The sequence below is a fragment of the Phascolarctos cinereus genome, unplaced genomic scaffold (assembly GCF_003287225.1).
Source record: "Phascolarctos cinereus isolate Bilbo 61053 unplaced genomic scaffold, phaCin_HiC Scaffold_4;HRSCAF=312, whole genome shotgun sequence".
NCBI lineage: Eukaryota > Metazoa > Chordata > Mammalia > Diprotodontia > Phascolarctidae > Phascolarctos > Phascolarctos cinereus.
In genome coordinates this window covers 284,098,359-284,120,743 of record NW_027555847.1, presented here as the reverse complement: position 1 = coordinate 284,120,743, position 22,385 = coordinate 284,098,359, and the positions used below count along the sequence as shown (strand labels likewise).

The following is a 22,385-nucleotide window of genomic DNA, read 5'->3' as shown; positions in this document are numbered from 1 at the left end:
AACTGAACAAAAGTTAAAAGGGTAGGAGTGTAAAGTGGATCTCAGATTTGCAAATCTGTCCCAAACTCTTTACAACTCTTCTTAGAGTGCTGGGCCTAGAGTCAGGAAGACCAGAGTTCAAATTTGCCTTCAGACACTTTTTGTTTTGTGACGCTAGGCAAGTCATTTAATCTGTCTGTCTAAATTTAGCCTTAGATCACAGTGCTGTTGTGAAGATCAAATGAAATGATACTTGTAAGGCACTTAGCTCAGTACCTGACATACAGTAAGTACTTAATAAATGCTCATTCCTTTTCTACAACTATACGTTTTTCATCTCCAAAAAAAAAAACAAAATGATTTAATTATTTAGCTAAATAAATATCTATAAAGGCCATGCAAACCAGAATCAGATGCAAGTTTTACTTCAAGACATGAGACAAAAGAGAAAGTGAGAAATACCATTTGGATGTCCAAATGGTAGTTCTGATAACCAAGTCCAATAAATTTTCTTTAGGCTTACCAATAAATCATAGAAACAGGGTACTTTTAAGAACATAAAACTCATTTAAGAAAGGATTTATGTCTTTCTGATCTAAGTGAATAGCTACCTTCAAACATCTAGTTTCATTCCTCAATTTCAGATGTAGTTCTCAAACAAAAATGTTGATACATTTAGACCTCAGGTAATTTTGTCAACTCTAAGTCAGTATGCTGCCCAAAAAAAGACAGATATCATCACACTAGAATGGTTTCAGATAAGTCTTAATAGTGGGAGAATTTGTAATTAGATTATTTATCAAGGCCTTTTTTAATTCTGTTTCTTTGATTAAACATCATAATACCTGGTGCTGGAGTAGTATGGAAAATAACTTCTTTGCTGCAAGGACTACAGACAGAACCTTTATATCCTCTCACTCTGAAGGCATAGCTACTGTTACTTTCAAGATCAGAAATTACTTTGTTGGTACTATGGACCTCTATCTCATTCCAGGTTAACATTTCTTCTTCTCTACTAATTTTTCGATATTCAAGAATATAACTATCAGCTTTATTCTTCTTTTCAGGATGATGCCAGCATATCAAGGCTTTGTTATATATTTTGCTTTGTTCTTCATTGATCTCTGGTATATCTACACCTACAATGAAACAGAAAGGAATGTTAAATACATACATTTTGGGCCCAAGTTTTTTTTTTCTTCAAAAGCAATATGCAAACATGCTTCTCCATGGTTTCTTGCATTGCCATTAAAAATTGTTTGAGTTTTTGACATTAGAGAAAACAAATATGTATATTTATCACTATAATTAAAAGAATAAAAAACAAAGAAATGAGAAGAATATCTGGGAAATGAGAGATTGAAGTAAAAAAAGACCATATATCCTGCTTATAATGATATACATATAATAATTTCTAAATACCATCTACTCTATTTTTTCTCTATGTTGAAAGAAAATCTTTGGTTAGAGATAATTTTTAATTTGTGTGTTGGTTCTTTAAATATATTTTAATGAATTCAAAGACCAAACCATGAGGATCTGACTTTTAAAAAATGAAAATAAAATCACTGGAACATATTGTATAAATTCAAAATAAAAGTTTTAAAAACAATTGCATAATTTCCATTCATTTTCTTCTTAAATAAAAATTAAAAGTGTTTCAACTTAGGATAAACGTACTTAGAAAAAAAATTTTAACTTGGGCTTTTGAGAAAGATATACAAATAAGCATGAAAAAGTGACTCACTTTTAGAAAAAAAGTATAATCTGTTAATATTTTGCTACCAAAGGTAAAGGATAAACCCCTCTTTTCAATTAATAACTGGGGGCAGCTAGGTGGCACAGTGGATAGAGGACTGGCCCTGGATTCAGGAGGACCTGAATTCAAATCCGGCCTCAGACACATAACACCTACTAGCTGTGTGACTTCTGGTCAAGTCACTTAACCCCACTGCCTAACCAAAAAAAAAAATTAATAACTGATAAACTGGGAGCATTTATTTTGTAGGTGGAGTTGTATATAAATAGTGAAGTCTATTTTTGGCCAAATAAAAGTTTCAATAAATTTAATTTCTAAAAAAATCATTTATCAGGAAATATATAAATCAACATTACTTTCAACAAAGGAGGAAATATTGATGTAATATTTACAGTTTTCTTTTTTTTTCATTTTTTGGCTTGATATCTTAAATTTGTTTAATTCTTGTAAAGAAAAATCCTTACACAACATTAAGTGCAATCAATCAATCAAAACATTATAATGCTACAGGGGAAAAATACCCCTTTAATGAAATAAAGGACTTCCAAGTATTCCTAATGGAGGAACCAGAGCTGAATAGGAACTCTGAAATGGAAACAGAAGCATCAAGAGAAACACAGAAACATTTGAACGGACTATATAATGTTGAATTACTAATAAGTGAAACAAGTTTCTCCTTAAAACCCCTAATATCCTTAAGGATCATAGAAGGAAATATAAAGTGAATCCAAGTTTTTTAATATATTCATTATCTTAAAAGGAGAAAAAGGAAAGAAAAAAAAAAGACTATCCTAGAGGAGAAAAGGGTGTAAAACTTAATCTCAAATAATCATAGTAAAAGAGAAGACTATGGAGGAGGGGCAGGGGGAACAGGAATCACATGAAAAATTCACTTTTATCTGAACTGGACAAGGGAGAGCTGAACATACACAACCCTCCAAATGTGGAGAGTGGAGTATAAAGTAGAGATTAAAAGGAAAGAAAGAAAAAGTAAGAACCTGTGATTAGGGAATGGGGAATGGAAACAGAAAATGGGCAGTGAAATAGAAGCAGTGTGTATTAATTATAGATTACTACTGGGGGGGGCAATTAAAGAGAGGTATAATTGAGAGAGTAGGATAGAAGGAAACACTATTAACAATCATAATCATGAACATGAATGGGATGAATTCATCCATAAAAGGGAGGAGGAAAGTAGAACAAATTAGAAAGCAGAATCCAACAATATGCTGTTTAAAAGACACATACTTTAAACAGAAAGATTATACAAACTAAATCTATGTTTCAAAAACATAAGAATACCAATCATGATCTTACACAAGGCCAACAGTAAAAATACTTGAGTAAAAGAGATAAAAAGGTTAACTATATAATACTTGAAGGCACCTCAGACAATAAATTAATATAATACAATATATAAGCACCAAATGGCATAGCATCTAACTACTTAAAGGAAAAGCAAATAAATTAACATGATAAAGATAAAAGTTCTTAATATGCCACCTGGACAGATAAAAGAAAAATATAAACAAGAAAGGAGTTAGGGATCCAAATAAAATTTTTAAAAAGTTGTATATAATAGATTCCTTATGATTTGGACATGTCAATATGATAAAAATGAAAACGCTGCCTAAATTAATTCATTTATTCAGGGCCATACCACTCAAACTACCAAAAGGCTTGAAGAGCTAGGGGGGAAAATCATTTAGAAGAACTAAATGTCTTCAAGTACTTCAAAGGAAAAAAGCAGGAAGGAAAGGGAACTTGCTAGTAGTACCACATATATCAGACTATACTACAAAGTAGTAATCATTCGTACTGGTTAAAAAATAAGTTAATCAATAAAACAGATCAGCTACAAATCTAATTTGCTAGAAAGCAAATTAGCAAAATAGCATAGTTTTCAATGAAGCCAAAGAACCCAGTTACTAGGGCTCACTATTCAGCCAAAACTTCTTAGAAATTTGGAAAGGAACCTGAATGAAATTAAGTACAAACCAATGTCTTAGACCATATACCAATAGAATCTCCAACCGGATACATTCAAAAATTAAAAGAGCAATAAAGAAAATGCCTTTAGTAATTATAAATAATTTATGGGGGTAAGGGGCAGGTAGGTGGCGCAGTGGATAGAGCACCGGCCCTGAAGTCAGGAGGACCTGACTTCAAATCTGGCCTCAGACCAAACACTTGATACTTACTAGTTGTGTAACCCTGGGCAAGTCATTTAACCCCAATTGCCTAAAAGCAAAAAAAAAAAAAAAAAGAATTTATGGGAGCAGCTAGGTGGCGCAGTGGATAGAGCACTGGCCCTGGATTCAGGAGGACCTGAGTTCAAATCCGGAATCAGACACATAACACTTACTAGCTGTGTGACCCTGGGCAAGTCACTTAACCCCATTGCCTAGCCAAAAAAAAAAAAGAATTTATGACCAAACAAGAGACAAAAGTTCATAGAAGATAAAATGAACAATTTTTCTTTACATAAAAGTGAAAAATTTTTGAAGTAGTAAAATCAGTGAAGGGAAAATTAGAAGGGAAAAAAGTTAACTGGGAAAATATCTTTGCAGCAAATTTCTCTGATAAATATCTAATATTTAAGATATGTATAAAGAATTCACTCAAATATATAACAGTCATTCCCCAATAGATATTAGCAGGTCAAAGGATATTAACAGGTAGTTTTCAAAGGAAGATTAGAAATCCAAGTGATCAACACATATATGAAAAGATGCTCCAAATAAGTAATAACATAAATTCAAATTACATCAACACTGAGGTTTTATCTCCCACTTATGAGATTGGTAAAAATACAGAAATGAAAAAAGAAAAAATGGCAAATGTTGGAGGGACAGAGGAAAAACAGGCATTTATGTACTTACTGATGCAGGTTATAAATAGGTCTAGCCATCCTGTAAAGCTATTTGACACTGTTCCCAAAATGTCTAATCTATGCATACCGTTCTGCCTCAGCAATACCACTTATGCCTCAAAAAAGACCAGGAGAAAAAAAGATCTCATATGTACAAAAATATGTATGGGAAATCTTTCTGTCATAGCAAAAAACGTAAAAGAAATTGCCATCAACTGGGGAATGCATAAACAAACTATGGCATATGGATATATTAGAATATTATTGTGCTATAAGAAATAATGAAAGGTAGAGTTTCAAAAAAACCTAGGAAAACTTGTAAGAACCAATAGAGAATAAAGTGAACAGAACCAGGTGAACAAGTAGTACAATAACAACATTGTAAAAAAATTTTTTAAAGACTTAAGAATGCTACAAAACACTTTTCACATAAATAAAGTCAGATCTAAATAACTGGAAAAACATCAATTGCTCATGGGTAGACTGAGCTAATATAAAAATGACAATTCTACTTAAGCTAATTTACTTATTCAGTGCCATACCAATCAAACTAGCAAAAAATTATTTTACAGTGTTAGAAAAAATAATAACAAGATTTATTTGGAAAAACAAAAGGTCCAGAATATCAAGGGAACTAATGAAAAGAAATTCAAGGGAAGGTGGCTTAGCTATTCCAGATCTTAAATTGTATTATAAAGCAGCAATCATCAAAACTGCTTGGTACTGGCTAAAAAATAGACTGGTGGATCAGTGGAATAGGTTAAATATGCAAGACACAGTGGTCAATGACTATAGTAATCTATTATTTGATAAACCCAAAGACCCCAGCTTCTGGGATAAGAACCCACTCTTTGAAAATAAATGCTGGGAAAACTGGAAAAAGAGTATGCCAGAAACTAGGCACAGACCCAAATCTGACACTATATACCAAAATAAAGTCAAAATGGGTTCGTGATTTAGATATAAAGGCTGATACTATAAGTAAACTGGGAGAACAAGGAATAGTTTACCTATCAGATCTATGGAGAACAGAAGAATTCATGACCAAACAGGAGACAGAGAACATTATAAAATGCAAAATGAATCATTCTGATTACATTAAATTACAAAGTTTTTGCACAAACAAAGCCAATGCAGCTAAGATTAGAAGGAAGGTAGAAAACTGGGAAAGAATTTGTACAACCAGTCTCTCTGATAAGGGCCTCATTTCTAAAATATATAGAGAATTAAGACAAATTTATAAGAATACAAGCCATTTCCCAATTGATAAATGGTCAAAGGATATGAACAGACAGTTCTCAGATGAAGAAATTAAAGCCACCTATAGTCATATGAAAAAATGCTCTAAATCATTATTGATTAGAGAAATGCAAATCAAAACAACTCTGAGGTACCACATCACACCTATCAGATTGGCCAACATGACAAAACAGGAAAATAATAAATGTTGGAGAGGATGTGGGAAAATTGGAACACTAATACATTGTTGGTGGAGTTGTGAAATGATCCAACCATTTTGGAGAACAATTTGGAACTATGCCCAAAGGGCTATAAAAATGTGCATACCCTTTGATCCAGCAATAGCACTTCTAGGGCTATATTCCAAAAAGATCATACAAATGGGAAAAGGACTCACATGTACAAAAATATTCATAGCAGCTCTTTTTGTAGTGGCAAAGAATTAGAAACTGAGAGGATACCCATCAATTGGGGAATGGCTGAGCAAGCTGTGGTATATGAATGTAATGGAATACTATTGTGCTATAAGAAATGATTAAGAGGCTGACTTCAGAAAAACCTGGAAAGACTTGTATGGTCTGATGATGAGTGAAGTGAGCAGAACCAAGAGAACGTTGTACACAGTAATGGCCATGTTGTGCGATGACTGATATTGATAGACTTAACCCTTCCCAGCAATACAAGGATCTAAGACATCTCCAAAGTCCTCTGATGGAAAATGCTATCCACATCCAAAGAAAGAACTATGGAAGTTGAATCGCTGTCATTTTTTTTCTCTTCTGTTCAGTTTTGTTTCCTCGTTCTAATGGTTCCTCCTATTGGTTTTAATTTTTACTTACAACTTCACTAATGTGAAAATATGCTTAATAGGAATGTAAATGTATTGCCTATATCAGACTGTGCCCCGTCGTGGGGAGGGTGGTGAGGAGGAAGGGGGAGAAAAATTTTAAACTCAAAAGCATATGAAGTGATTGTTGATAAATCAAAATAAATTAATTAATAAAAAAAAACCTTAAGAATGCTGAACAATTCAAAGAACACTCACATCTCCAGGGGACCAACAATAATAAAGCAGATTATTTACCTAATGAGAAAGGTGATGGATTCAAGATGCAAACACAACCAATTATGGATTAATTTTATGTAATTATGCTGATTTATTATAAGGGTTTCTCATTTTTGTAAGTGGGGGTAGGAAATTTGGGAAAGTGGGGTTAGTAATAATCACACCCCCCCGAAAGCCATTAAGGCATTTAAAGGAAATGTACAGAAGAGCAAGTGAAAAGTTCAAAAGTATAACAATGAGGACAGCTTTAAAAGTAATTGGCTGAATTTGTTTAAAAAAAAAAGGTCACATATAAGAGATTCCACAGATTCATATACAATCACCTTTTTAGGTTCCACTGCTTATATTAAAATACTATATTTTTTCCTTTTGGTGCTTAAATGTAGAATAATTAAAAAGCAAACAATATAGGTTCTGGGGCAAAGTATGAGATGATGGTGAGGCCACATAAATAAAGAGCAAAGCAAATAAGAGACTATGAGCGCAGAGTTCTGAGTTACTATCTAGACTCTGCCCGTGATTAGCTATGATCCAGAAAGCAAATCACTCTACCTCTTAGTCTCAGTTTCTTCAGTAAAATAAAGGGATTAATGACCTTTAAAGATGTGTTCTTGATTTAAGATCCTCCATCTCTTTATGCTATCTTATACATAGTTTTAGCAAAATACTACTTGCTAAAGCTGTTCTAAAATTTGTGCCTACAATGAATGGAAATGGGAAGAAAGATGCAAGTAACAAAAAAAAATAGAAAACAAGCATCTTTATAATCTTTTCTTAGTTTTTTTTCCTTCTAATCTCTCTCTCCCCCTACACTATTCCTTCTCTTGCTCTTCAACAATTTCTATTTCTCTAAAAGTTAAAAAAAAAAAGAATATAAAAGACAAAAAGTTTTCCATGATATCAGAAGCTGCAGAGGAAGTAGCCCATACTTTTTCAAAGCATTAAGTAATCAAATAGGGATGAGGACTGTAAGACAAGCATGATATGACTAGACAGACAGACTTCCTGTTTGTGTCCTAGAGGTCCCAGGCCTCTGTACACAAGGAACTTTTGCCATACAGCTCAATTATAAACAGTGCCTACTAATGAAAAAGATGGAGGAAGAACAACAGAATGACAGTTAAATGTACTTCTCTATTCTGAACTAGAAGTCATATAGTCTATACAATACAATACCAGAGATTTTAGTTTTACATACAGCAAATGCAAGGATCCTTTAATATGGTAAACATTACTATACAAAAGATAAGCTTTATTTTACTAAAGACTTATCTAGGGGAAAAAGGAAGGAAAGACTACTTAGTAATTAGGAAACTAGTAGAAGGCTTACATATTATATAAAATAAATTGATTTTTCTCATGTACTACTGAAAATATTTTTCTTAGCAATGATTAGTTTTTTAAATGTCTAATATGTCTTAGCTAAAATTCTATGGGAATTAACCCATAACTCTTTAGCTAGAAAGCATTTGAACTAAGTCTTTTATCTAGAAAACAAGTATTTCTCATTAAGCATATAAAAAGTAACTGTTAGAATATAAGAATGGAATCATATGCCTTATTAACAATAAATACTACAATATATTTAAATGGCAACTAAGTTCCATTAACAGTTATCTGTCAAGATGTAGGGTCGGGGTGTGATGGGTTACATGAATTTTAGTCAATTTAGGCCTGTATCCTGGTTAATTAATTTTAATATGCCTATTATATATATATACACATACATACATATTTATACACACACACATACACATATGTATACCTAAGACTTTGGATAGTATGTTCATCCCCATCCCCATGTCACTTAACTTCATAACTTTTGATTAATATTTCAACTCTGTGACAGTAGCTTTTTATTTTTATTTTTTTCAGTCAAAAGGCTGTAGGTAAGCAGCTTTGGATTATGCTTTGGCTATCACAGAATTATAGCCTAGACTTTTGAAGTAAACCCAGAGCAAATCCAATCAAAAAAACTTTGAACTGAAAAGAAATGGCAGTGCTAAAACTGCCTATGACTATACACTAAGCTAGATGCTACAGAAAACAACTGCAATGTTAAAAAAAACAACTGAGAAATTCAAGTCTGTAAGACAAAATTCAAGAATCCTGCGGGTGACTTACTCCTAACACTGGAGCTTACATGCCCACAATGGTGTGCTTCCCATTAACAATCAGTACTAGACTCTACTAGCTCTTTAGAAAAGACATTTACTCAAATGGTATAGCAAAAACAATAGTTACATAACATTTTCCTAAAATATCTGAGGTACATTCTTCTCCAAATGCACACACATAGAGTTCTTGGGATGGGAGCAGGAAGAGTGAGCTTGAATGGTAGCAAAGCACCTATGTGGGAAAACCATGCAGCCAAGTTGACTCCTAACTTTGGAACACCAGGACCTCAAAGCCTTTTCTTTCTCTAAAGAATCCTCAACACATAAAGTTCACTTGAAAGCAGAGGTCAGTGCTAATGATAGATGAGATTTTGTTGCTAGCTTTTTAATTTTGGGGGAGGGGGGGCAGAGGAGGGGTATGCCTCTAAGGCCAAAGTCAGCAAGGTCAGTCAATAAATATCTAATTGTCAACTATGAGCCAGGCACTGTGCTAGGCACTGGAGATAAAAAGAAAGATAAAAACCAGTCCCTAATCTCAAGAAGCTCACAGTCTAATGAGGAAGACAACATGTAAATGGCTGTATATGAACAAGCTGTATAAATTGGCAATAATCAACAGAGAGAAAGCATTAGAATTAAGAAGGATTGGGAAAGGTTTCCTGTAAAAGGTGAGATTTTGTGGGACTTGAAAAGGAAGAGATGAGGAGGCAAAGCACTCCAGGCATGAGGAACAGCCAGTAAAAATGCCCAGTCTGGAGAGAGAATGTCTTGTTCAAAGAACAGTAAGGAAGACAATGTCACTGGATCCCAGAGTACATAGTGGTGTACAAGGTTTAAGAAGAATAGAAAAGTACAAAGGGGCCTGATTACAAAGCTTTCGAACACCAAAGGATTTCATATTTCAAACTAAGTGTGACAAGAAAGCCTGTGGAGTTTATGGAATAGGGAGATGATGTAGCCTTAGGAAAACCACTTTGACAACTGAGTGGAGAATGGAAAGAGACTTGTGGGAGAGAGGTCAACCAGCAGACTACTGTAAATAGTCCAGGCATGAAGCAATGAGAGCCTGCACCAGGAGGGTAGCAGTGTGACAGGAGAGAAGTGGGAATATACTAGAGATGTTTACAAAGGACTCAACAACTTATTAGATATAGGAGGGTGATATTGAGAAGTCTAGAATTTCACCTAGGTTTGGAACCAGGAGGACTAGGAGACTGGTGGTGCCCTCAACACTAATGGGGAAGTCTGGAAAGAGTGAGGGTTTATGGCAGGGGTGGGGAACCTGTGGCCTTCTAGGTCCTTGGGCATGGCCTTTTGACTGAGTCCAAGTTTTACAGAACAAATTCTTTTATGTGAAGTTTGGATTTGGTCAAACAGCTGCACTTGAGGACCTACAGGGCCACAGGAGGCCTCAAGACCACAGGTTCAGCACCCCTGGTTTAGGGAAAAAGATAATTCAGTTTTGGACATGTTGAGTTTAAGATATCTACAGGACATTCAGTTAAAGGTGTCCAATAGACAGTTGGAGATGTGAATCTAGAAGTTAGCAGAGAGGTCAGGGCTAGGCAAATGAATCCGAGAATCACCTGTATAAAGATGAAAATTGAATCTCTGGAAGCAAATGAGATCACCAAGTAAAGTGGTAGACAGGGAGAAGAGGGCCCAGGATAGATCCCTATGGTATACCTACATTAAGGAGGTCTGATAGGTAGGAGGAGAACCAGGAGAGAGTGGTGTCATGAAAGAGAAGGTGATCAACAGTGCCAAAGGCTACAGAGAAGTCAGGAAGTATAAGGAACAAGAAAAGGGCACTGAATTCAGCAATTAAGGGATTGACAGTAACTTTGGAGAGAACAGTTTTGGTAGGATGAAGTTGGAAGCCAGGTTGCAGAGTTAAGAAAAAGCCTTCTAGCAAAAGATACTTTGTTTCATACAGTATAAAAGAGATTCTTGTTCAGGGATAGGTTGGACCAAAAAGTATGTGAAATCCTTTCCAGCACTGAAATTCTATGATTCAGTGACTTCTTGATCACTTGCGGGATGATTTTGGCTTCTTTGCATGTATGATAGTTAAGGCTAGAAGACAGACATTAGTATATATGCTAAAACTTATCATTAGATGTGAAAATATGTTTACTAGGAATGTATATGTATAGCCTATATCATACTGCACACCATCTTGAGGAGGGAGGTGGGGAGGGGAGAAAAATTTAAAACTCAAAAGCTTAGGGAAGTGATTGTTGATAACTCAAAACAAATTAATAAAAAAAATATCTCCCTCATCCCCTCCCAAGATGGGAGGGAGACCTTATCTGACAACACTTGATTATTTTGTATTCTAATTCACCTATTATATTCTAATCTTGATTGCATTCTATTTTGTGTTCCTGCCTTATAACCCTTACTAGTCCATAAATAAACTCCTCAGGACAGAGATTATTTCTTATTTATCTCTGAATCTCTCCAATCCCTAGCCCAGTATCTGGTACTAGTTGCAATTTTAATGTTTGTTTAGAATGCAAGTATGAATAATAAGGTACCCAGGAATTTTAGAAATGGTAGAGCAGTAATCTCCATTTCTCTGAGATAGGGCACAGTGAATGACTGTCATCTACTTACTGAAAGACAGCAGACATCAGGATTAGCCTGGGTCACATTACTTAATAGGGTGACTTGATATTTGCTCAATATTCATCTATGAGGGAGAGCTCATTTCTGGGGAAGAATTTAACTTCTTTTTTGTCACTTACTTGCTTCTCTCATCATTCTTGCTGTAACTCTTCTCAAGATCAATCGTTTCAGATCAAGGCTGGCCTCATCACAGAAATTTACTTTAATCTCTATGTTCTACAAATCTCTATTTATTACCAGCCTCATATAACTTAGCAAATGATTGTATGTTTTCTTGTTCTCTTTCTTTTTAAAAATTTATATTTCTTTATATTTTCTGGTTCTCTAATGCTTCACTTGTACAAAACTTGTCTCACCAGTAAGACTAAGCTTCTTGAGGGCACCGTATCAAATTATTCCACTGTATCCCCTTATGAGAAAGGTGTCAGACATGCTTGTGGCCTGCAACACTCCCCAGTACTGCCAGTAAAATATAAGTGAGAAATGTTTAACAAAATAAATAAAAATACATTAAAATATAAAAAAACCTTACCATTAGAGAAAAAAGCTAATTCTCCAAGAAGCTCTTCTTGTTTAGATGCATCAACAACATAGTCTTCAAAAGACGTTTGAGCTGCTGGCCTGAAGGTCTTCAAAGACTCAGTAGCTTTTTGGATTCTACAGAAATGTACAGAAATAATTTAATATTAAAATGTTTTAAAACTAAGTATATTTTCTGAAGTCTGCTTAGGATCTTCGACAAGAAAGGCCCCCTTTCAACCTCTGAACAATTAAAATTAAGTGTATAACATTTCAAAAATACATAAACGTAACTATGAAAAAGAAAGGAAAAGTATCATGCCTATCTTATAGATGAGGAAATTAAGACTGATGGAAATTAAATGATTTGCTTCTTCAACAACATAAAATTTGTCAATGCTAATGTTGAAGGAAACACTTACTTTGAAACTTCATGAAAAGCTTTTAAAGTTAAATGCAAAAATGATACCTGAGGTGGAGTTGTTTTGCTGTTTGAACAAAACAAGACTGATCTGTCTCTTTAAGCACTTCTTGAGCATATCCTACAAGCCCATTATTTTCCAAAAGTCCCTGATATTCTTCCATTTGCGTCTGAAACTTGTCTAATCTTAATTTCTTTGAAACATCAATTGCTTTGATAATAGAAGATTTCTTCTCTTCCAGAACTTCAAAGAGTTTGTCAAAATGTGAAGTTGCTTCTTCTTTAGCCCTCTCTCCGTTGCACTGTTTGAAAGCAAAACTTTATTAAAACACTGCAAAGAATCTAACGAATTAAATTATAGTTGGTCCACACAAGTTGGTCAAAACAAGCACTAGTTAATTCAGACAGTACTATTTCCAAAAGAATTACCATTACAGGGGGAGAGGAGATCAAACTAAGAAGATTTTTTGGCAGAGAAAGAAGCAATACAATACACTTTATGACTTTTAAAATAACTAGTATTTTGGCATCATATAGAAGTAGGACATGTAAGTCAACAAGAAAGCAAAGGTAACACTGCTGAATAGTGTTTTTACTATGTACAGTTTTTACTTAGTTTTTACTATATATAATTTTGAATTCTCTATTGACATCTCTGAATTTTCTATAATCAAAATCTAACAAGACAATACATTCTTTATAAATGATGTATATGATGAGGAAATTATATTTTGCTTTGAACAATATGTCATGAATATTCCTTTAATCCAAACTCTCACTGCATACTTTTCTCTAACACCATAATTAACTTTTTGATTTAGACCCTTGATCTGATACTTCCCTTAATGGGAGGGGGAGAGGAGAGGGAGAGGACCTATGCAAAGTCAACAACCTATTGATGAGTAGATCAATTAGTCTTTTTTCCCAAATATTTTGCTTTTTTCCAATTACGTGTAAAAATAGTTTTAACATTCATTTTTTAAAAAACTTTCAACTCCAAATTCTCTCCCATCCTCCATGCTCTCCCCCCCTTAATGAGAAGCCAAGCAATTTGATACAGGTTATACATGTGCAATCATATAAAATATATTTCCATATTAGTCATATTGTGAAAGATAAAACAGACTAAAAAACAAAAACAAAACAAAACAAAACCAAGAAAAATACAGTAAAAAAATTATGCTTCAATCCACATTCAGACTCTATCAGTTCTTTCTCTGGAGGTGGACAGCATTTTTCATCATAAGTTCTCTGGAATTGTCTTGGATCACTGTATTACTGAGAATAGCTAAGTCATTCACATTTGATCATCCCACAATATTGCTATTACTGTGTACATGTTCTCCTGGTTCTGCTCACTTCACTTTGAATCAGTTCATATAAGGCCAGGTTTTTCTGAAAGTATCCTGCTCGTCATTTCTTATAGTACAATAGTATCCCATCACAATCATATACCACAATTTGTTTAGCCATTCCCAGATCAATAAATCTTAGCAGCTGCCAAAAGTAACTACAATAAAATGATTTACCCAAGGTCTCACATCTAGTTAAGGGTCAAGAGTCAGATATTAACCCAGATTTTCCTTAGTCTAAGCCCAGCACTCTATCTACCAATACTATGCTGCCTCAAATATATAGGAATATTAAATCTACACTCTAAAATGTTAATACATTAACTGAAATCACTGAGTATTTGTTATTATTATAACAAACATACTTTCAGAAAATTCATACCATTTTTAGTTCCTAAGGTTGGAATAACCCAGAAAATAAGGTGTTAATTTTATTTAGAAAATGTGATATGCATAGTGGTAAAATAAAATTAAAGACAGGAGCTAATGTACACAGAAAGGATAACCTTCATTAGCAACCTGGGCAATAAACAATGCATATTAGTAGAGTATTTTTGCATTTTCCAAATGACTTCTGACCAATACTGACAACAAAATGGAATATCCTCCCCTCTTAAAAATGTCCAAATGGCATCCTGTAGCATATAGTTCAACAATATACTGAAATGTTAAAACATAAGAACAATATGAGAAATAAGGAGGCAGTCAGTTAACAAGCATTTATTAAGCACTGTCACTATGCAAAGTGCTAGGTATAAAAAAAGGCAAAAGACAGACTGCTTTTGAGGAGTTCACAATCTAATGGGAGAGAAAACAACAAGTATGTACTAGCAAATTTTATACAGGATAAACTGGAAATAATTAACAGACGGAAGTCATTAGAATTTAAGAGGAATTGGGAAAAAAACTTCCTATAGAAGGTGAGGATTTTAGTTGGGAATTGTAGGAAGTCAGGAAAGTCAGGGAGGCTGCGATGAAGAGGAAGAGCAAATTCTTGGTATGGGGGATAGCCAGAGAAAATGTAAAGAGCATTACAGAGTTAGATGAACTACTGCATTGTTCAGATGTGAGGTGATGAGGGCCTGCACCAGGATGGCTGCAGTATCACAGCAGGGAAAGGGGAACTCAATAGGCCTTGGCAATGAATTTGAAAACGATATGAGGGAAGTGAGGAGTCAAAGGTGACACCAAGATTGGGAAGCAGGGGGACTGGAAGGATAGTGATGCCCTAAATAGTAATAGGGAAATTTGGAAGGGGAGAGGTTTTAGGGGGAAAGAAAATTAGTTCATTTTTGGACCTGTTGAGTTTAAGATGTCTACAGGACATCCAGTTTGAGATTTGTAATTGGCAGCTGAAGATGTAAGACTGGAAGTCAGGAGAAAGGTTAAGGCTGGATAAGTCAATTTGAGAATCAACATAGATATGATCATCTAAACCATGGGAGTTAATGAGATCACCAAGTGAAGTAGCATAGAGGGAGAAGAAGGCCCAGGACAGAGCCCTGTGGGACTGTTATGGGTATGACCAAGATGAGGAAACAGGTAAGAAAACTGAGAAGGAAAGGTATTTAAAAAGGTGAAAGCTATAAAAACTTATGTATTATTATCTCTCACTTTATATAATAAGTGTTATTATCTCCCACTTCATGTAAAAGACTTAATTTTATAATTACTAATCAGGGTTAGAAAATAAATTTTTTCTTACATAAAATGGGATACAATCTTTACTAATATTAATACAACCTACAAAAGCAGTTAAGTCAAAGGTACAGAGAGGTTAAATAATTTGTAGAGAGCCAAAACAAATTCTCTGGATTTCAATCTCTTGGTTGATGAATTTCTCTAAAGTAGAACACAGCATGCAAGTGGAACTAACCCACTGTAACCAAAAACAAAAACAAAAAATTTATTATGGTAAAAGATTATTTAATGAAATGCTTATTAAATATCTGATATATACAATCAATTATTAAGCATTTAATGTGTCATCTATTGGCTTTCCACCTCTCTGCCTTCCAATACCAAATCCTGGTTTTCATCCAATCCCTTTGACTCCTCATTTCTCTCCCAGACCATCATCACCTCCGCACTACCACATTCTCCTGCTTTACCCATCTTAGCCCCTTGATGAACCACTTCAAATCTATATTATCCTCTCCTATCAAGTCCCTTGCCTCTTTATCATATCGCCAATTGTGCCCTACCAAGTCTCAACTTTGGATAATTCCTACCATCTGCTGTCTTTGCTCCTATATGTGCTACTGAATGAAGGAGAAAATCACACAACCATTCTGACTGGATCCATTGCAAATTTATGTATATAAACTCAACTTGCCCTCACCATTATTTGGCAATCCTTTCACATCTCCCTAATTAACTCACTATCCGAATCACAGCTGTTCTTATAAACCTTTACATCCTTCCTCAAACCTCCCAGGTCTACCCATGCTCCCACCCTCTCAACTGAGAACCTTGCCTTATATCTTACTGAAAAAATTGAAGCATTTGTCAAAAACTCCCTCTTCTCCCCACCTCCTCATTTCATCACACAGATACGTTCTGCCACCATCTCCTCTTTCATCTCTGTCTCACATGAACAAGTGGCCCTTCTCTTTGCCAAGGCAAACCCCTCTACCTTCACAAATGATCTCATTCTATCCCTTCTACTCCAACAGATTGTCACCTCTATCATCCTCACTCTCTCACTCATCTTCAATCTCTCCCTATCTACTTGTCAGTAGATGGGCTACTAACTACTGGAGGCCCATGTCTCCTCCATTTTCAAAAAACCCTTACTTGACCATTCTATCTCCAACAGCTATCATCCCATATCTCTTCTGCCTTTTGTGACTGAACTCCTTGAAAAGGCTGTCTACATTGGTGCCACGACTTCTTTCCTTTTGCTCTTCTCTTAACTCTTTACAATCTTGTTTCTAAACATATCATTCAGCTGAAACTGCTGTCTCCAAAGTGATCTCCTAATTGCCAAATCGAATGTCCTTTTCCCAGTCTTCATTCTTTTTTACCTCTCTATAGCCTTTGACACTATGGATTACCTTCTTTTCTTTGATACTTAGTTCTCTCTAGGTTTTTGGGACTGTACTGCTGCATGGTTCTCCTCCTACATGTTGACTCCTCCTTCTCTATCTCCTTTGCTGGATCTTTATCCAGGTCTGCCCACTAATCACAGATCTCCCACAGGGCTCTGTCCTGAATCCTCTTCTTTTCTCTCTCTATACTACTTCACTTGGTGATCTTATCAGCTCTTACAAACTCAATTACCACCTCTATGTTGATGATTCCCAAATGTACTTAAGCAGCCCTAACATCTCTGCTGGCCTCCGGTCTTGCATCTCCAACTGCCTATTGGACATCTTGAACTGGATGTCCCAGACATCTTAAACTCATCATGTCTAAAACTGAACTCATTATTCCCACACACAAGCATTTTTCTCTTAGTAATTTTCCTATTACTGTGGAGACCATCACCATCCTCCATCACCCAGACTTTCAACCCAAGTGTCATCCTTAAATCCTCACTCTCTCTCATCACCCTCCCAATATCCAACCATTTGACAAGTCTTGTTGTATCAATTTTCATGGAATACCTCTCGAATATACTCCCTTCTCTCCTCTCATACTGCCACACTCTGATACAGGCTCTTATCTCCTCACAACTAGACTACTGCACTAGCCTGCTGGGGGATCTGTCTGTCAGAAGTCTCTCCCCACTTCAGTCCACCCTCCATTTAGCTGCCAAAGTATTTACCTAAAGCACAAGTCCAACCATGTCACCCTCCTAACTCAAGAAACTCCAATAGCTTCCTGCCAACTGTAGTATCAAACACAAAATTCTCTGCTTGGCACTTAAAGTCTTTCACAGCCTAGAGTGCCCCACCCCTTTCCAGTCTTCTTATATCTTACCCTCCCTCTCCCCTCAACATACTCTTCAATCCAGTGACACAGGCCTCCTTAACTGTTCCTTGAACAAGACACTCCCAACTCTTGGCTCCAGGCATTTTTCTGTAGCTGTCACCCATGCCTGGAATGCTCTCCCTCCACATCTCTGCCTTTTGACTTTCCTGTCTTCCTTCAAGTCCCAGCTAAATTTTCACTTTCTACAGGAAGCCTTTCTCAATCTCTCTTAACTCTAGTGCCTTCCCTTTGTTAAATATTTCCTATTTATCCTATATGTAGCTTGTTTGTATATATTTGCTAGTTTTTTCCCCCATTAGATTGTGAGCTCCTCGAAGGCAGTACTGTCTTTTGTCTTTTGGTACACACATTGATTATTACTGTGCATGGCACACAGTAGATACTTAATAAATGCTCATGGACTGACTGACAGCTATCTTTCAGGCAAAGAGCCTAAAAATACAAAGACAAAAATGATATAATCTTTTCTCCCAGGTATCTTACATTCTATTTAAGGAGATAACTTGTACATAAATAAGCACTTAAAAAACACACAAGATAAATACATAATAAAAAGAGGTTTGTGGCAGAGAAAGGGTATGAGCAGCTGGAGGAATTAGGAAAGACTTCATGTAGAAGGTGATGCATGAACACAGTTTTGAAAGAAATAAAGGATTCTAAAAGGCAGAAGTGAGAAGGGCATGGGGATCAGCTAATGCAAAGTTGTAGACATAGGAGATGGAGTATAATGAGGGGAAATGGCAAGTAGGACAATTTTACTGGACCATGGAGTTCTAAAAAAAATTATGTATAATGTATAATTAAAGTTGGAAAGATAGGTTAGCAACAGGTTGTGAAGGGCTTTAAAATCCAGAGGCACATAACTGAACAAAGGAGTGACATAATCAGATCTACATTTCAGGAAAATCACTTTGGCAGGTATGTGAAGAAGGGATTGTATACAGTGAAGAAAGATAAAATGCAAGGAGACCAATTATGAAAATATTGCAATAGCCCAAGCAAAAGGTACTGAAGAACTGAATTAAGGTAAAGTGGTCATGTGAGTAGAGAGAAGAAGAGAATGATGCAAGAGTTTAGAAACAGGGAAGATGTGTCCACAGATTAAACATTTAGTGGGGTGGAAGAATAAGGAGTCAAATTTAACTCCTAACTTACAAATCTAGAAAAAGGGAGGTACCTTTGGGCCAGAAACAAGAAAGTCTGGAAGAGGGGCAGATTTAAGGGAAATATAATTAATTCAGTTTGGGACATATTGGACCTGACATGACTGCAGTATATCCAGTCTAAAATGTCCAATGTGGAGGTGAAAATACTTGAAAGGCTTTAAAAGTGAAACAAGGGAATATATACATGGCACTTAAAAAGTAATGTGCTAGTGATGGAGTGCTTGAACCCCAATTTCTCCCTGGCCTCAGAAACACTATCCTCGCAGTTTCCTCCAGCTCAAGGACCCTATCTCTGGCAATAACCCATGAGAGGACCTAGTGAGGCAAACTGTTGCTCTCCTGTTATAAGAACAAGCTGACTTCTGTAGAATTTCTCTTGTACGATCTTGTATCAACAAAACTATCACGTACTGATTCCCAGTTATTGTATATAATCCAGAGGTCAAGTTATAGACATCAATTCCTGAAACTATCTTGTTATGGACATAATAGACCAAAAATATATCCTTTAGGAACCCTCTCTTGTCCCCTCCTCTCCCCCTCTCCGTTTCCAGTAACAAATGATGCCTGTGACCAAGGTTGTATGTTATTGCCTAAAAGAATAATTGACACATAATCCACTGCTTTTCCTATGTAAGCTTTAGCATCATTCCTGTTAGGTTGCAGAATTCCCTAAAGAGCTCTGTCCACCATGGAAAGTTCCTTGAGAATCCTTGCCTGTTGTATAGCATAACAATAAATCTTTGCCACCTTGACTTAAAAAATGCTTGAGTCTGTGAATTCATTCCAGATGATCCTGTCCTGTACTCTGGTCTTTGAGGGGGTCTCTGAACCTCTCAGACCACAACACTAGGTGTTTGGTGCATACAAAAATTATAATACAATATGTGCCCTCATGGATTTATAAATCTAGTTTGGGAAATTAGATAAATATATGAAAATTAAAGTTATACTTTAAAGTTTTTTTTAAATAATTCACAATGAGTATGAACTGAGATAGGCAGGATAAGTACAGTATTCATTATGGTACCATGTCAATCATCATCCCATACAACTGCCTGTCACTCTATCCTATGAGACAGATTCTATTCTATTAAAAAAAAAAACCCTATCCCTATATCCAACCTATTCTTAATAGGCAGAGATCAGTATAGAGTGTTCACATCTCAAAGGAGAAACCACATTTATTAAAAGGAAAATATAGTGTACAATAGATGCAAAAACAACATTTGTAGTTTTGTAAATAAACTGTACTGATCACTTCTATTATATTTCAAAATGCTATCTGTGGTGTAGTTTTTTTACAAGTCCACTGAAAGGGGTACAATCAAAATCCATTTCCCAAATAAGATGGCAAAAGTAGTTTAAAACTTACCTCTGTTTCTTTCATTAGCAAGTTCAATTCTGATATCTGGCTTTTAACTTGGCTCTCCTTGCCAATAAGATAATCGATGTCCTTTGAAAGCTTTTCCTGTTAAAATATAAATACATCGAAAATTAACAAAACTTTAAAAGTATAATTAAAAGGTCTTAGAGATAAAAGAAAACAGGTTATAATCTATTTACCTTCTCCTGGAAGTCTGTATTACATGGCTAATAAAAATCAACTACTCACCTATTAAAATCTATCACTGCCCTGAATACACGCGGTCACAGATGTTTAAAAAACAAACACAGTAAAAAGAAAAATGTTGAAATCAATTCAATAAATATTTATTAAGTACCTACTATGTGCCAGGCCCTGTGCAATTTATTAAAGGTCCTAGTTTACTAAGAATCAATTATTACTTCCCTAGCTCTACCTTCTAAGACCTTTAAGTGAAGAAAAAAAAAACAACCATATTTCTTTTCTATAAAACCAGGCTTGCTAGTATCCCAGAGTTAACTTCAACCTATGATATATTTTTAAAGTTGAATTATTAACCAATCAAGACACAAGCATTTACTAAGCACCATAATGCCAGGCACTGTTCTAGGCTCTAGGGGTTAAAAAAATAAAAGCAAGAACAGCTCCTGATTTCAAGGAACTTGCAATCTAGCTAGTACGTGCGCGCGCGCGCACACACATACACACACACACACATATACACACACAATATATACAGGGGAAGGAGCTGATCAGAATATTCATAAGCCAGGGGTGGGGAACCTGCAACCTAAAGGCCACCTGTGGCCCTCTAGGTCCTCAAGGATGGCCCTTTGACTGAATCCAAACCTCAAAGAACAAAGCCCCTTAATAAAAGGGTTTATTCTATAAACTTGGACTCAGTCAAAAGGCTACACCCAAGGACCTAGAAGGCCACATGTGGCCTCAAGCAGTCCTCACCCATTAAGCAACTGATTTCACCTTCTATGCCAGTTGAACAAAGGGGACAGGAAAGAAAAATAACAAGGTGTTAATGTTTTAAAGTATGTGCAAACTTTTGTTATCCCTTTATGAAGTGTGAAGAATTTAGGACAAGTAACAACCCTGATGGCCAAAAAGAAAAGAATACAGTCTCTAAAGACAGAAAGTCAGAAGAAGCAGCCATGAGGAGAGTGCCTCTGGAAGAAATGAAGGTAGCCACCTATGGATTCAAGACAGAACTAGCCCTGACAAAGAAGAGTCTAGCTATGAAGAATGAGGACACATCAAGAAAATATAAAGGAAATTGGGACCCTAGCATGCTGGAGCTGTGAACTGCCTCGGGGATTGTTCCCTACACATTGCCTCACTACCAGTATACCTTATATATGTGCCCACTTTTCCCACAGCCAATGTGTATATTTGTAGATGATTGTGCCCCAGGTTTATGGGGAAATGTTTTGAAACTTCTGTTCAAAAGCTGACATCTTATTAAACTGAATTACTTTGAGCACATATTATCTACTGACTATTAAAGCTCATGAGTTTTATTTTTACAGACCCAGAACACTTTGAATACAGCATTATAACCACCACCATCACCACTCTATCCACCCCTCCCCACAACATGGTGACTCAACCTGCAATCTGTGAATACTTAATTTAGAGAGTTTACTCAAAGTGGGTAGTATAAAAAACAGATATAGTGTAATCTTATGGAGAAGGCACTATGAGTTAGAGGTATGGGGATGGGGATGGTTAGGAAAGACCTCATGTAGAAAGTGCCACTTGAGCTGATTCTTGAAGGAAACTAGGGATTCTAACAGATGGAGATTAGAAGAAAGTATATTCTATTCCAAAGAACAGCCTAAAAGTCAATTTCACTGGACCAGTGTTGCATGTAGGGAAGTAATGTGCAATAAGACTGGAAAGACAGAAAGAAGCTAAGCTGTAAAGCCACTGGAGTTTGAATAATAAGGTAAC

At 35.6% G+C, this 22,385-nt stretch overlaps 1 protein-coding gene across 2 annotated transcripts in view; it reads right to left on the bottom strand.

Annotated features, from left to right (window-relative positions):
• Window positions 1-22,385, bottom strand: part of TRIM36 (tripartite motif containing 36) — a 64,522-nt gene that overhangs the window by 8,645 nt on the left and 33,492 nt on the right. For both annotated transcript variants that reach the window (XM_021009494.2, XM_021009507.2), the window contains exons 5-8: window positions 20,433-20,528; window positions 12,652-12,905; window positions 12,196-12,320; window positions 825-1,118 (exon numbers count right to left, since the gene is read on the bottom strand). In XM_021009494.2, coding sequence (XP_020865153.1) covers window positions 825-1,118; window positions 12,196-12,320; window positions 12,652-12,905; window positions 20,433-20,528 — 769 coding nt within the window. The remainder of the gene's footprint in view (window positions 1-824; window positions 1,119-12,195; window positions 12,321-12,651; window positions 12,906-20,432; window positions 20,529-22,385) is intronic.